This window comes from Ranitomeya variabilis, chromosome 5, assembly GCF_051348905.1.
Source record: "Ranitomeya variabilis isolate aRanVar5 chromosome 5, aRanVar5.hap1, whole genome shotgun sequence".
NCBI lineage: Eukaryota > Metazoa > Chordata > Amphibia > Anura > Dendrobatidae > Ranitomeya > Ranitomeya variabilis.
In genome coordinates, this window is record NC_135236.1 from 605,794,516 (window position 1) to 605,812,106 (window position 17,591).

General features: G+C 42.5%; 1 protein-coding gene across 5 annotated transcripts in view; it reads right to left on the reverse strand.

Annotated features, from left to right (window-relative positions):
- SPDL1 (spindle apparatus coiled-coil protein 1) overlaps positions 1-17,591 on the reverse strand; it is a 430,051-nt gene that overhangs the window by 368,935 nt on the left and 43,525 nt on the right. For all 5 annotated transcript variants that reach the window (XM_077266079.1, XM_077266077.1, XM_077266080.1 and 2 more), the window contains exon 2: positions 19-192. In XM_077266079.1, the coding sequence (XP_077122194.1) occupies positions 19-180 (162 nt within the window). In that variant the 5' untranslated portion in view covers positions 181-192. The remainder of the gene's footprint in view (positions 1-18; positions 193-17,591) is intronic.

Here is a 17,591-nt window from a genome sequence, read left to right on the forward strand (position 1 = left end):
AAGTTTTCCTTTATTTACCTCAATAACACTTGTCATTTCACAACGTTGCTCCTCTAACTGATTTTGTAAGTCACTTTGACTTTCCAAGAGTTGGAGCCCATATTGTGCGGCCCTGCCCCTCTCCTCTTCCACCTCTTTTAACTGACATCGTAGTTTTAAGATTGCTTCTGATTGGTCCATTGAGACAGACACCTAATACCAAAGAGAAAAATGCATTTTGAAAATTACATATTTATATTATTTCAAAAGTTCAAACTGTATGTAGATTTATCATTATCTTATTTTTCTAAGGGTATGTGCACATGATCAGTAAACGCTGCAGGTTTGACGCTGTGTACTTATGCAGTGTCTAACCCGCAGTGGCCAGATGTTACAGCATAATGGACAAGATATCAAGAAATCCAATGTCCACTAAGCATCCACAGACGCAGATCACCTGTCAAGACTGACTTGTGGTGCGTCTTTCCAGATCGCAGCATATCAATTACTCTTGTGGAGACAATAATCTCCGTAAGAGAAATTTCACCAATAGAATGTTTTGAATCCGAACGGTTCAGTGAACACATGCGGATTCACCCCACTTCAATAAACAGCAGCGCTTTGGCTTCCGCAGACATGCGCTGCATCCAAAGTACTGCTACTTTTGGATCGTGCGCACCCAGCCTAAGGGCTTACAAATATTTTCTGAGATCAAATGGAGTTTAGAAAAAGCAGATTTTTAGTTCTTTCTGCAAAAGCTCTAGCCCAAAGCCTTCACGGGAGGGAAGAACACTGGAAACCGCTGCTGTTGCCTGCAAGCAGCAGACAAAGTCCATGGTCTCTGCTGTCTCCCAATGAAGCGCCTCAGAAAGTTTCACAAGATGAAGAAAAGATTGTACAGAGCTGCAGCATATTTCCTGATCTGCCAGTAGTCTAGGCAGCAATGCCACTTGTCAGGACAATAACAGTCAATGGCATGACCTGAGCAGCCATCAATGGGAATTAATTCTAAATGCTTCTGTCTGCCATGACCTTTCCATGAGATTACCTGCTAATCTCCAGTTTAAAGCTCTAACTAGCAATCTGTTTTGCAATATGCCAATCACAGTTTCTGCAATACCAGATAGTAACTGGATCACAATAGTACTAAATTATTAAATTAAAGATGTATGCTTTAATTAACATAGGATAAGGGGATATCTTTCCCTTCACTGGGGATCCGATCCCTGAGACTTGTGTAGTGGGGTCGGGTTAGTCGTCCTGAACCCCCCCACCCCCCAAGCATGTCCTGGTTTAGAGTATATATATTTGTATGTATCGTTGCCACATATTGTATATGTATATTTCCTAGTAAAAGTGTAGCATTAATAATGAACAACTAGATGGAGATAGTGAACATAATTTAGGATAGGGACCTAGTAATAGTGAAGATAATTGGGTTATTCCATGTCAAGTCAACCAATGATTTTTACCTCTATATTTTTAACCCCTTCATGACCTTGCCGTTTTTTGCAATTCTGACCAGTGTCCCTTTATGAGGTAATAACTCAGGAACGCTTCAACGGATCCTAGCGATTCTGAGATTGTTTTTTCGTGACATATTGGGCTTCATGTTAGTGGTAAATTTAGGTCGATAATTTCTGAGTTTATTTGTGAAAAAAACGGAAATTTGGCAAAAATTTTGAAAATTTCGCAATTTTCACATTTTGAATTTTTATTCTGTTAAACCAGAGAGTTATATGACACAAAATAGTTAATAAATAACATTTCCCACATGTCTACTTTACATCAGCACAATTTTGGAAACAAATTTTTTTTTTGCTAGGAAGTTATAAAGGTTAAAATTTGACCAGTGATTTCTCATTTTTACAACAAAATTTACAAAACCATTTTTTTTAGGGACCACCTCACATTTGAAGTCAGTTTGAGGGTTCTATATGGCTGAAAATACCCAAAAGTGACACCATTCTAAAAACTGCACCCCTCAAGGTGCTCAAAACCACATTCAAGAAGTTTATTAACCCTTCAGGTGTTTCACAGCAGCAGAAGCAACATGGAAGTAAAAAATGAACATTTAACTTTTTAGTCACAAAAATGATATTTTAGCGAAAATTTTTTTATTTTCCCAAGGGTAAAAGGAGAAACTGGACCACGGACGTTGTTGTCCAATTTGTCCTGAGTACGCTGATACCTCATATGTGGGGGTAAACCACTGTTTGGGTGCACGGCAGGGCTTGGAAGGGAAGGAGCGCCATTTGACTTTTTCAATGAAAAATTGGCTCCAATCTTTAGCGGACACCATGTCGCGTTTGGAGAGCCCCCGTGTGCCTAAACATTGGAGCTCCCCCACAAGTGACCCCATTTTGGAAACTAGACCCCCCAAGGAACTTATCTAGAAGCATAGTGAGCACTTTAAACCCCCAGGTGCTTCACAAATTGATCCGTAAAAATGAAAAAGTACTTTCTTTTCACAAAAAAATTATTTTAGCCTCAATTTTTTCATTTTCACATGGGCAACAGGATAAAATGGATCCTAAATTTTGTTGGGCAATTTCTCCTGAGTACACCAATACCTCACATGTGGGGGTAAACCACTGTTTGGGCACATGGTAAGGCTCGGAAGGGAAGGAGCGCCATTTGACTTTTTGAATGAAAAATTATCTCCATCGTTAGCGGACACCATGTCGCGTTTGGAAAGCCCCTGTGTGCCTAAACATTGGAGCTCCTCCACAAGTGACCCCATTTTGGAAACTAGACCCCCCCAAGGAACTTATCTAGATGTGTGGTGAGCACGTTCAACCCCCAAGTGCTTCACAGAAGTTTACAACGCAGAGCCGTGAAAATAAAAAATCATTTTTCTTTCCTCAAAAAAGATGTTTTAGCAAGCAATTTTTTATTTTCACAAGGGTAACAGGAGGATTTGGACCCCAATATTTGTTGCCCAGTTTGTTGTGAGTACGCTGATACCCCATATGTGGGGGTAAACCACTGTTTGGGCACACGTCAGGGCTCGGAAGGGAAGTAGTGACATTTGAAATGCAGACTTTGATGGAATGGTCTGCGGGCGTCACATTGCATTTGCAGAGCCCCTGATGTGCCTAAACAGTAGAAACACCCCACAAGTGACCCCATTTTGGAAACTAGACCCCCGAAGGAACTTATCTAGATGTGTGGTGAGCACTTTCAACCCCCAAGTGCTTCACAGAAGTTTATAACGCAGAGCCGTGAAAATAAAAAATAATTGTTCTTTCCTCAAAAATTATGTTTTAGCAAGTAATTTTTTATTTTTGCAAGGGTAACAGGAGGAATTGGACCCCAACAGTTTTTGCCCAGTTTGTCCTGAGTACGCTGGTACCCCAAATGTGGGGGTAAACCACTGTTTGGGCGCACGTCGGGGCTTGGAAGGGCGGGAGCACCATTTGACTTTTTGAACGCAAGATTGGCTGGAATCAATGGTGGCGCCATGTTGCGTTTGGAGACCCCTGATGTGCCTAAACAGTGGAAACCCCTCAATTCTAACTTCAACACTAAACCCAACACACCCCTAATCCTAATCCCAACTGTAGCCATAACCCTAATCACAACCCTAACCCCAACACACACCCCTAACCACAACCCTAACCGCAACACAACCGTAACCCTAATTCCAACCCTAATCCTAACCCTAATCCCAACCGTAACCCTAATCCCAACCCTAACCACAACTGTAACCCCAACACACCCCTAACCCTATCCGTAACCCTAACCACAAGCCTATTCTTAACCCTATTTCCAACCCTAGCCCTAATTCCAACCCTAACCCTAAGGGTATGTGCCCACGTTGCAGATTCGTGTGAGATTTTTCCGCACGATTTTTGAAAAATCTGCAGGTAAAAGGCACTGCGTTTTGCCTGCGGATTTACAGCAGATTTCCAGTGTTTTTTTGTGCGGATTTCACCTGCGGATTCCTATTGAGGAACAGGTGTAAAACGCTGCGGAATCCGCACAAAGAATTGACATGCTGCGGAAAATACAATGCAGCGTTTCTGCACGGAATTTTCCGCACCATGGGCACAGCGGATTTGGTTTTCCTTAGGTGTACATGGTACTGTAAACCTGATGGAAAACTGCTTCGAATTCGCAGCGGCCAATCCGCTGCGGATCCGCGGCCAATCCGCTGCCAATCCGCTGCTGATCCGCGGCCAATCCGCTGCCAATCCGCTGCAGATCCGCGGCCAATCCGCTGCGGATCCGCTGCCGATCCGCTGCGGATCCGCGGCCAATCCGCTGCCAATCCGCTGCCAATCCGCTGCAGATCCGCGGCCAATCCGCTGCGGATCCGCTGCCGATCCGCTGCGGATCCGCGGCCAATCCGCTGCAGATCCGCGGCCGATCCGCTGCGGATCCGCGGCCGATCCGCTGCGGATCCGCGGCCGATCCGCTGCGGATCCGCTGCGGATCCGCGGCCGATCCGCTGCAGATCCGCGGCCGATCCGCTGCGGATCCGCGGCCGATCCGCTCTGTGTGCACATGCCATAACCCTACCCCTAACCCTACCCGTAACCCTACCCCTAACCCTACCCCTAACCCTACCCCTAACCCTACCCCTACCCCTAACCCTACCCCTAACCCTACCCCTAGTTCTAACCCTAACCCTAGTGGAAAAAGAAAAAAAAATATTTTCTTTATTTTATTATTGTCCCTACCTATGGGGGTGATAAAGGGGGGGTTTATTTATTATTTTTTTATTTTGATCGCTGTGGTAGAACCTACCACAGCGATCAAAATGTACCTGTAACGAATCTGCCAGCCTGCAGATTCGGCGGGCGTACTGAGCATGCGCCCGCCATCTTGGAAGATGGCGGCGCCCAGGGAGAAGACGGACCGACTTCGGGAGGATCGGTAAGTATGAGGGGGTGGTGGGGGGGTGGATCGGAGCACAGGGGGGGGATCGGAGGACGGGGGGAGCGGACAGGAGCACGGGGGAGCGGACAGGAGCACGGGGGAGCGAACAGGGGGACGGAGGGGGGTACCGGACAGAACGGAGGACTGGGGAGGAGATCGGGGGTGGTGGGGGGGGCCAGAACATGATTTCCAGCCATGGCAGATGCTATTGCAGCATCGGCCATGGCTGGATTGCAATATTTCACCATTTTCATAGGTGAAATATTGCAAATTGCTCTGATTGGCTGTTGCACTTTCAACAGCCAATCAGAGCGATCGTAGCCACGTGGGGGCAAAGCCACCCCCCCTAGGCTGAAGTACAACTCCCCCTCTCCCTGCAGATCGGGTAAAATAGGAATTAACCCTTTCACCCGATCTGCAGGGATGCGATCATTCCATGACGCCGCATAGGCGTCATGGGTCGGGAAGGGGTTAATTCTTTTGAGATTTTGCGGTTTGGTAATAGTGTGTCAAAGAATGCAAAATGTGAAGAAGACAAATTCTAGATTTTTTTTTTATTATTGATTTTCAAAGTTTGGAAAAAGTATGAATTACGGAGTGGCCCGCCTTTACATTTCTCCTCATAACTCAGGCTACAAAAAAAGAAAAAAAAAAAAAAAAAAAGATAGAGAAACAAAATAAACACAATTCTACTCAGAACTGTACAGGCTTTCACCAGATATGTCACAAAAGTATCTTAATATTTTACCCATGCGAACGCACAATTTTAAAACGCGTTTCCGTAAAAAAAAGTTTAAATTTAAAAAAAAAAAAAAAAAAATGTACATGTGCTGCTGTGCTCCAAGCCACATCTGTACCAAAATACAAGTTAGGATCGTGATGGGATCATATTAAAAAAAAAAAAAAACTATTAGGCTATGTTCACACATCAGGATTCCTTGCAGAAATTTCCTGAACAAAAGCGGACATTTTCTGCAAGAAATCCGCATTGTTTTTTTCTCGCTTTTTTTGCAGATTTTTTGTTTTTTTTTCCGGAGGTTCCCAATGCAATAATAATGGGAAATCCGCAAAAAATCCGCAGAATTAATGAACATGCTGCATTTTAACCGCAGAAAAAAACGCAACATATGACCAAAAATTGCTGAATGCATTATAAATGATGGGATGCATATGAATGCGTTTAAAAAAAAAAAAAGCGAAAAATCCCGAACGTGTGCACACAGCCTTAGGGTATGTGCACACGTCAGGATTTCTTGCAGAAATTTCCTGAAGAAAAACGGAAATTTTCTGCAAGAAATCCGCATTTTTTTTTTTGCGTTTTTTTTTCCGTTTTGTTCGCGTTTTTTTTAGCATTTTGCAAGCGTAATTAGCTTGCAGAATGCTAAAGTTTTCCAAGCGATCTGTAGCATCGCTTGGAAAACTGACTGACAGGTTGGTCACACTTGTCAAACATACTGTTTGACAAGTGTGACCAACTTTTTACTATAGATGCTGCTTATGCAGCATCTATAGTAAAAGATAGAATGTTTAAAAATAATAAAAAAAATTAAAAAATGGTTATACTCACCCTCTGCAGCCTCCGTTCCTATAGATACTGGTGTGGTTCAGGGCCTTCGGTGACGTCACGGCTTGTGATTGGTCGCGAGCGGTCACATGAGCGGTCACGCGACCAATCACAAGACAGTGACGTCACCGCAGGTCCTGAACCACACCATCTATACGAACAGAAGCGGCAGCATGCAGCGGTGAGAGGCGGGAACACTCCGGGGACATCGAAGGTGAGTATATGACTTTTTTATTTTAATTTTTTTTCGACCAATTATATGGTGCCCAGTGCGTGGAGGAGAGTCTCCTCTCCTCCACCCTGGGTACCAACCGCACATAATCTGCTTACTTCCCGCATGGTGTGCACAGCCCTGTGCGGGAAGTAAGCAGATCAATGCACTCCTAGGTGTGCGGAATCCCCGCAATTCCGCATTTTTAATGAACATGTTGCTTTTTTTTCCGCGATGCGATTTTTTCACGGAAAAAAATCGCAACATTTGCACAAAAAATGCGGAATACACTGTAAATAATAGGAGGCATAGGTCAGCGTTTTTTTCGCGTTTTTAACACGTTTTTATAGCGAAAAAAACGCGAAAAATCCTGAACGTGTGCACATGGCCTTAGTGTCAATTTGAAAATCTTGAAAACAGATCTGTTCAGCCAGTGGTCTAAAATTATGGGGTCTATATGTACCAAATAATCCATGATTTTTAGATATTACTGTATTTTATTATGTTACAGCTTAGAAGCAGGAGAGGACAGAGGAGAAAGCTTTGTTAGGGCTCAACCTGAGAATGAACAGAGGTAGACAGTGAATGCAGAGCAGATGACAGGCCGGCAGCTCAAGCCTCCAGAGGCCATATTCACACCAAATCTTAACACCCAGGCAACTTTTCAAATGGAGTGAGAAAAATATTCTCAACATCCAGTTCTTGTATTGTACAAACCCAAAACTACAAAGAGGAGAGTTTGTTAAAACATTGGTTACAGGATGCAGAACCAATCAAAAGGTCTCAGCAATACCACACCTTCACTCCATGTAGTGAAACAGAAATAAAAACAAGGACTTTTTCCATTCAGCAAAGACAGTGAAGTCCATGAAGCGGTAGAAGGCGGCACAAGATTGGCAATGGATGGCATTACTGGTTATGTGACCTGTGAATATAATTGGCGCTGGTGGCTGTCTACTGTACTCTCCAAAGATTGTGAAAATGAAGAAGTAGAATTGACTTTTTTTTTTTGCATCCTTCTCGTCCAGCACCATCCTTTGTATATCCAAGAAAACCAGACATTTTAAAAGTTAACAAAAATCAGATAACTCGCGGAGCTGAACACCATGACAGGCTGTCCATACTCTGACACAAAAGGAAACGGCCATTGCTAGTAAACACTTATGGACAAGATTACATTTCACCCACTAGAAGAGACAAATTGATGACAAGAGGCCAGTTTAAAAACGTACTATTAATGGTTTCATTAGTTCATATTTTATAGAACGAGGATTTAACTACTGGACTGTTCTCCTTAAACACTTCATAAATGACATGTTTAGTGATATAATAGACAAAAAATTGTTACATGTATAAATAGGTGGTAAAAATATTGGTTCTTTTTATCTTGTTTTTAACATATAAATAAGATGAGACTATTTAGAAAATCACACTTGAGGATATGATCACCTTTTTTCTTTGGGTTTGTCCAATGCATTCAGGTTGAAAATACTGAGCAAGTTGTGTTATGATGATTAAGATGTATTTATTCTGGCACTTTGGTATTTGTTTTTTGTGTTTCTTTATTGTTGCATATAAAATAATACAATAATACAATAAGTTGTAATTTGAAAAGAAAAAGAAGAAACTCACACAAACATAAAATCAAATGATTCAAGGCTTAAAAAAAAAATTAAATAAATAGATAGGTCCCAAGTTACATAGTTACATAGTTATTAAGGAAGACTTTAAGTCCATCTAGTTCAACCCATAGCATAACCTAACATGCCCTAACATGTTCATCCAGATTCCAGAGGAAGGCAAAAAAAAAAAAAAAACATGTGGCAAAGAGTAAGCTCCACTTTGGGAAAAAAATTCCTTCCCGACTCCACATACGGCAATCAGACTAGTTCCCTGGATCAACACCCTATCAAGGAATCTAGTGTATATACCCTGTAACATTATACTTTTCAAGAAAGCATCCAGTCCCCTCTTAAATTTAAGTAATGAATCACTCATTACAACATCATACGGCAAAGAGTTCCATAGTCTCACTGCTCTTACAGTTAAGAATCCGCGTCTGTTATTATGCTTAATCCCTTAACGACCGCCGATACGTCTCTTAACGGCGGCCGCTAAGGGTACTTAAACCACAGCGCCGTTAATTAACGGCACTGTGGAAAAAGTGAATAGCGCCCCCCAGAGTCGGATTTTCTCTGGGGTCTCGGTTACCGGGGGTAGCCGAGACCCCAGAGAACATGATTCGGGGGTTTTTTACCGACCCCCGAGTTAAGATCGCCGGTAATTAACCGTTTACCGGCGGTCGCAAAAAAAAAAAAAAAAAAACTCGATTTCCCATATAATTTCTCTGTCCTCCGATGTGATCGCACATCAGAGGACAGAGAAATGGGGTCCCCGATCGCCCCCCGATACCTGTCTCCCCCGGTGCTCCTCGTGGCTCCCGATGGGCGCCGCCATCTTCTTCCGGCAAAAAAAATGGCGGGCGCATGCGCAGTGCGCCCGGCACCCAGGAGATCTTTGGGGTCTCGGCTGCTGGGGGTAGCCGAGACCCCAAAGAACATGATCGGGGTTGGTTTTTACCGACCCCTGTTTTGCGATCGCCGGTAATTAACTGTTTACCGGCGACCGCAAAAAAAAAAAAAAGCGATGTGTAATTCTCTGTCCTCTGATGTGATCGCACATCAGAGGACAGAGAAATAGGGGGATTCGGGGACCCTATCATACTTACAGGTGTCCCTGGGTCCTCCTGCATCCTCTCCTGCCCGCCGGCTTCTTCCTATAGAAAGAAAATGGCGGGCGCATGCGCAGTGCGCCCGCTCTCTGCTGCCATCTGCCGGCCGGCAGGAGAGAGGAGTTGGGTCTAAAATTAGGGTTAGGGCTAAAGTTAGGACTAGGGTTGCGGCTAAAGTTAGGGTTAGAGTTGGGATTAGGGTTTGGGATTAGGGTTAAGGTTAGGGTTAAGGTTAGAGGGTGTATTGGGATTAGGGTTAGGTTTGAGGTTAGGGTTGAGATTAGGATTAGGGGTGTGTTGGATTTAGGGTTCTGATTAGGGTTCTGGTTGTTTTGGGGTTAGGGTTGCGATTATCCTTAGGGTTGTGATTAGGATTATGGATCGGGTTGGCATTAGGGTTAGGCCTCTTTCACACTTCAGTCTTTTGGCGTCAGTCTGAAACCGCCATTTTCGTCAAATAGCGGATCCGCCATTTTTTTTTGCGGATCCGCTATTTTCCCATAGACAGCAATAAGCGATGGATTGTGGCGGATGGTCGTCCGTTCCAACCGCCATGCGACGGATCCGTCGAGATTTGGCGGACGTCATCTAGACATTGACGGCCATTGTAATGTTTTTTGTCTGCGCTGAAATGGCGGTACGCGACGAATCCGTCGCGTTCGTCATTCCATAGAATGGCCGCCTATCGGCGACGGATCCGTCGTTACCGTCATTTCGGCAGATCCGTCGCCCCAATCCGCTTTTTCAATTGCGCATGCTCCAAAAAGTAGATATTTTTCCCAGACAACCCCCAAGTAACGGATCCGTCAAAAAAACGGATCCGTTAGAACAGTTTTCTCAACAATTGTGATGGATCCATCGATCCGTCACTATGTCGGAGCTGACTGACACCAAACAACTGAAGTGTGAAAGAAGCCTTAGGGGTGTGTTGGAGTTAGATTTGGGGGGTTTCCACTGTTTAGGTACATCAGGGGGTCTCAACGCCACAGCCAATTTTGCGCTCAAAAAGTCAAATGGTGCTCCCTCCCTTTTGAGCTCTGCCGTGCAACCAAACAGTGGTTTACCCCCAAATATGGGGCATCAGCGTACTCGGGATAAATTGGACAACAACTTTTGGGTTCCAATTTCTCTTGTTACCCTTGTCAAAATAAAAATTTGGGGGCTTAAAAATCTTTTTTGTGGAAAAAATTTTTTATTTTTACGACTCTGCATTATAAACTTCTGTGAAGCACTTGGGCATTCAAAGTTCTCACCACTCATCTAGATAAGTTCCTTGGGGGTACATAATTAGTCCATAAATATATAGCATAACACATTCAAAATTACTAAGTAACACAAGACCTCTCTAAGAAATTCATATAGATAGGCCACAAGAATGTATAGTTAAAAAATACAAACTTTATTTCAAACAAAAGAGAAAAAGTATCTCAATCATAAATATAAACACATAAATGTAATGTTAATGATGCCTCCAATCTAACATAGGTCCTGGTGAAAAAAATCCACAGTATCTAAATCTCATACAGTATAAACATATCATTCGATATGCCACCTAGTAGCTATTAATATAGATGCATCAATATGATAACGGCAGCTATACAGACAGGTTAAAGTGCATGGTGCCTATATTTTATGGCTTATTTTTTGTTTTATTTCATAACGATACCACACATGATTGGAAAAACATCTATGGTGTACCCATACATATAATTAGCCACTGATATGCCTCAGATACTCCAAAGCCAAATACCGATATCAAACTTATTGGACTGATCTGCTCAGCCTCCCTGTAGTCAAGTGCAAATGTGCTGACAGGAGGTATTATAGAGGAACCTGTGTCAGAGATCTAACAATAGTGTTGTAGCATAGCAGACCAAAGTCCTCTGCATGTGGTATGGGGCTCCCTATAAAATGCAAATGTGCTGACAGGAGGTATTATAGAGGAACCTGTATCAGAGATCTAACAATAGTGTTGTAGCATAGCAGACCAAAGTCCTCTGCATGCGGTATAGAGGCTGCACACTAAAAGAACTGAAACCTGTGGCATAGTTACCAGGATAGAAGACACCGGACCTGAGAACCCCTCAGGTCCGGTGTCTTCTATCCTGGTAACTATGCCACAGGTTTCAGTTCTTTTAGTGTGCAGCCTCTATACCGCATGCAGAGGACTTTGGTCTGCTATGCTACAACACTATTGTTAGATCTCTGATACAGGTTCCTCTATAATACCTCCTGTCAGCACATTTGCATTTTATAGGGAGCCCCATACCACATGCAGAGGACTTTGGTCTGCTATGCTACAACACTATTGTTAGATCTCTGACACAGGTTCCTCTATAATACCTCCTGTCAGCACATTTGCACTTTATTATAGGGAGCCTTTATACCGCATGCAGAGGACTTTTGTCTGCTATGCTAAAACACTATTGTTAGATCTCTGATACAGATTCCTCTATAATACCTCCTGTCAGCACATTTGCATTTTATAGGGAGCCTCTATACCACATGCAGAGGACTTTGGTCTGCTATGCTACAACACTATTGTTAGATCTCTGACACAGGTTCCTTTATAATACCTCCTGTCAGCACATTTGCACTTTATTATAGGGAGCCTTTATACCGCATGCAGAGGACTTTGGTCTGCTATGCTACAACACTATTGTTAGATCTCTGACACAGGTTCCTCTATAATACCTCCTGTCAGCACATTTGCACTTGACTACAGGGAGGCTGAGCAGATCAGTCCAATAAGTTTGATATCGGTATTTGGCTTTGGAGTATCTGAGGCATATCAGTGGCTAATTATATGTATGGGTACACCATAGATGTTTTTCCAATCATGTGTGGTATCGTTATGAAATAAAACAAAAAATAAGCCATAAAATATAGGCACCATGCACTTTAACCTGTCTGTATAGCTGCCGTTATCATATTGATGCATCTATATTAATAGCTACTAGGTGGCATATCGAATGATATGTTTATACTGTATGAGATTTAGATACTGTGGATTTTTTTCACCAGGACCTATGTTAGATTGGAGGCATCATTAACATTACATTTATGTGTTTATATTTATGATTGAGATACTTTTTCTCTTTTGTTTGAAATAAAGTTTGTATTTTTTAACTATACATTCTTGTGGCCTATCTATATGAATTTCTTAGAGAGGTCTTGTGTTACTAAGTTCCTTGGGGGGTCTAGTTTCCAAAATGGGGTCACTTGTGGGGGGTTTCTACTGTTAGGTACATCGGGGGCTCTGCAAACGCAACATAACGCCTGCAGACCATTCTATCAAATTCTGCATTCCAAAACGGCGCTCCTTCCCTTCCGAGCTCTGCCGTGCACCCAAACAGTGGTCCCCCCCCACACATGGGGTATCAGTGTACTCAGGACAAATTGGTCAACAACTATTGGGGTCCAATTTCTCTTGTAACCTTGTGAAAATAAAAACTTGGGGGCTAAAAAAAATCTTTTTTGTGGAAAAAAAATATTTTTTATTTTCACGACTCTGCATTATAAACTTCTGTGAAGCAGTTGGGCATTCAAAGTTCTCACCACACATCTAGATAAGTTCCTTGGGGGGTCTAGTTTCCAAAATGGGGTCACTTGTGGGTTTTTTTTTTACTGTTTAGGTACATCAGGGGCTCTACAAACGCAACATAACGCCCGCAGACCACTCTATCAAAGTCTGCATTCCAAAACGGCACTCCTTCCTTTCCGAGCTCTGCCATGCGCCCAAACAGTGGTTTACCCCAACATATGGGGTATCAGCCTACTCAGCATAAATTGCACAATAAATTTTGGGGTCCAATTTCTCCAGTTACCCTTGAGAAAATAAAAAATTGCAGGCTAAAAAAATCATTTTTGAGGGGAAAAAAAAAAAGGATTTTTTATTTTCACGGCTCTACTTTATAAATTTCTGTGAAACACTTGGGGGTTTAAAGTGCTCACCACACGTCTAGATAAGTTCCTTAAGGGGTCTAGTTTCCAAAATGGTGTCACTTGTGGGGGGTTTCCACTGTTTAGGCACATCAGGGGCTGTCTAAACGTGACATGGCATCCGATCTCAATTCCAGCCAATGGTTTACCCCCACATATGGGGTATCGGCGTATTCAGGAGAAATTGCACAATAGCAAGGTGACATTAACCCTTCATTACCCCATATCCTACCGCTACATGGGAGTGGGAAGAGAGTAGCCAAGTGCCAGAATAGGCGCATCTTCCAAATGTGCCTCTTCTGGGGTGGCTGGGGGCAGATGTTTTTAGCCAGGGGGGCCAATAACCATGGACCCTCTCTAGGCTATTAATATCTGCCCTCAGTCACTGGCTTTACCACTCTGGCGGAGAAAATTGCGCGGGAGCCCACACCATTTTTTTCCGCGATTTAACCCTTTAATTTAATAGCTAGAGGGCCCAACTTTTGCACATACACACTACTAACATTAGTAGTGTGGAATATCCAAATAAAAAGTTTTTAGAATGGTGTCACACTTGGTTATTTTCTATCATATAGACCCCTCAAAATGACTTCAAATGTGATGTGGTCCCTAAAAAAAAAATGGTGTTGTAAAAATGAGAAATTGCTGGTCAACTTTTAACCCTTATAACTCCCTAACAAAAAAAAATAGTGTTTCCAAAATTGTGCTGATGTAAAGTAGACATGTGGGAAATGTTATTTATTAACTAATTTTTGTGACATATCTCTCTGATTTAAGGGCATAAAAATACAAAGTTAGAAAATTGCAAAATTTTAAATTTTTTGCCATATTTCCATTTTTTTCAAAAATAATTGCAAATAATATTGAAGTAATGTTACCACTAACATGAAGTACAATATGTCACGAAAAAACAATCTCAGAATCAGCACGATCGGTTGAAGCGTTCCAGAGTTATAACCTCATAAAGTGACAGTGGTCAGAATTGTAAAAATTGGCCTGGTCATTAAGTACCAAATTGGCTCTGTCACTAAGGGGTTAAACCTTCTTTCCTCCAGACGTAGAGGATGCCCCCTTGTCCCTGTCACCGGTCTATGATTAAAAAGATCATCAGAAAGGTCTTTGTACTGTCCCCTCATATATTTATACATTAACATAAGATCACCCCTTAGTCTTCGTTTTTCCAAACTAAACAGCCCCAAGTGTAATAATTTATCTTGGTATTGCAGACCCCCCAGTCCGCTAAACCTTGGTCTCTCTTCTCTGCACCCGCTCTAGTTCAGCTATGTCTTTCTTATACACCGGAGACCAGAACTGTGCACAGTATTCTTCTAAGTGTGGTCGAACTAGTGACTTGTATAGAGGTAAAATTATGTTCTACTCGTGATCATCTATGCCTCTTTTAATACATCCCATTATTTTATTTGCCTTTGTACCAGCTGCCTGACACTGGACAATGAATATGACTTTGTCATCCACCCATACACCCAGGTCTTTTTCATTGTCGGTTTTGCCCAGAGTTTTAGAGTTAAGCACATAGTTATACATCTTATTACTAGGGTTGAGCGAAACGGATCGGACATTTTCAAAAATCGCCGACTTTCAGCAAAGTCGGGTTTCATGAAACCCGACCTGATCCCACTGTGGGATCGGCCATGCGGTCGGCGATCTTCGCGCCAAAGTCGCGTTTCATAAGACGCTTTCCCTGCCATTTTTCAGCCAATGAAGGAGTGTGGGCAGCGTGATGACATAGGTTCCGGCTTGCTTTCTGTGGCGTCACAGGGGGTAAAATGGCCCTGCTACCGTTGAGAGAGAGAGAGAGAGAGAGAGAGAGAGAGAGAGAGAGAGAGAGAGAGAGAGAGAGAGAGAAGACCCGACTCGATCCTAAAAAAGTTAAAGTCGCTCAACCCTACTTATTACTTCTACCCAAGTGCATGACCTTACATTTATCCCCATTAAAGCTCATTTGCCATTTATCGGCCCAAGCTTCTAGTTTACATAAATCATCCTGTAATATAAAATTGTCCTCCCCTGTATTGATTACCCTGCAGAGTTTAGTGTCATCTGCAAATATTGAAATTCTACTCTGAATGCCCCTTACAAGGTCATTAATAAATATGTTAAAAAGAAGAGGGCCCAATACTGACCCCTGTGGTACCCCACTGCTAACCGTGACCCAGTCCGAGTGTCCTCCATTAATAACCACCCTTTGTTTCCTATCCCTGAGCCAGCTCTCAATCCACTAACACATTTTCCCCTATCCCCATTATTCTCATTTTATGTATCAACCTTTTGTGTGGCACCGTATCAAAAGCTTTTGAAAAGTCCATATACACTACATCTACTGGGTTCCCTTGGTCCAGTCCGGAACTTACCTCTTCATAGAAGCTGATCAAATTAGTCTGACATGAACGGTCCCAAGTAAACCCGTGCTGATACTGGGTCATGAGGTTATTCCTCTTCAGATACTCCAGTATAGCATCCCTTAGGGTATGTGCACACGTTCAGGATTTCTTGCAGAAATTTCCTGAAGAAAACCGGAAATTTTCTGCAAGAAATCCGCATTTTTTTTTTTGCGTTTTTTTTCCGTTTTTTTTTGCGTTTTTTTTAACATTCTGCAAGCGTAATTAGCTTGCAGAATGCTAAAGTTTTCCAAGCGATCTGTAGCATCGCTTGGAAAACTGACTGACAAGTTGGTCACACTTGTCAAACATAGCGTTTGACAAGTGTGACCAACTTGTTACTATAGATGCTGCTTTTGCAGCATCTATAGTAAAAGATAGAACGTTTAAAAATAATAAAAAAAATAAAAAAAATGCTTATACTCACCCGCAGACATCAGATCTCCTCACCGGCGTCCATTCCTATAGCTGATGTGTGCGCGCAGGGCCTTCCATGACATCACGGTCACGTGAGCGGTCTCGACCAATCACAGGACAGTGACGTCATTCGGCAAGGTCCTTCTCCGCACACCAGCTACAGGAACCAGCCAGCGTGCAGCACAGAGGCGGGAACATTGCGCTGGACATCGAGGGTGAGTATAGGACTGTTTTTTATTTTATTTCTTATTTTTTGACCACTTATATGGTGCCCAGTGCGTGGAGGAGAGTTTCCTCTCCTCCACCCTGGGTACCAACCGCACATAATCTGCTTACTTCCCGCATGGTGTGCACAGCCCCGTTGGGGAAAGTAAGCAGATCAATGCACTCCTAGGTGTGCGGAATCCCCGCAATTCCGCATTTTTAATGAACATGTTGCTTTTTTTTCCGCTATGCGATTTTTTCGCGGAAAAAATCGCAACATTTGCACAAAAAATGCGGAATACCTTGTAAATAATAGGAGGCATATGCTAGCGTTTTTTTCGCGTTTTTATCACGTTTTTATAGCGAAAAAACGCAAAAAAAACGCTAAATATCCTGAACGTGTGCACATGGCCTCAGAATGCCATCCAGGATTTTACCCACAGTAGAGGTTAAGCTTACTGGCCTATAATTACCGAGTTCAGTTTTTGTCCCTTTTTTGAATATTGGCACCACATTTGCTATACGCCAGTCCTGTGTTACAGACCATGTTACTATGGAGTCTTTAAAGATTTAAAATAATGGTCTATCAATGACTGTACTTAATTCCTGCAGTGCTCGGGGGTGTATCCCATCCAGGCCTGGAGATTTGTCAATTTTAGTGATTTTTAGACGCCGCCGTACTTCCTGCTGGGTTAGGCAGGTGACATTTAATTGGGAATTTTTATCACTAGTCATATTGTCTGCCATGGGATTTTCTTGTGTAAATACTGATGAAAAAAAGTCATTTAGCATATTGGCTTTTTCCTCATCCACCACTTCACTTTGACTATTTTTAAGGGGGCCAACACTATCATTTTTTAATTTCTTACTATTTATGTAGTTAAAGAATATTTTGGGATTATTTTTACTCTCTCTGGCAAGGAGTCTCTCTGTCTCAATTTTTGCTGCCTTGATTTGCTTTTTACAGAATTTATTTAATTTTCTGTATTTATTTAATGCCTCATCACTACCTACTTCCTTGAATTCTCTAAATGCTTTCTTTTTGTCACTTATTGCGCCCCTTACAGCTCTATTTAGCCATATTGGTTTCCTCCTATTTCTAGTATGTTTATTCCCATATGGTATATAATGTGCACAGGTCCTAACCAGGATGCTAATAAACGTCTCTCATTTTCTTTGTGTATTTTTATGTCTCAGGATATCGTCCCAGTTAATTGCACCAAGATCATCTCTCATCCGTTGGAAATTTGCCCTCCTGAA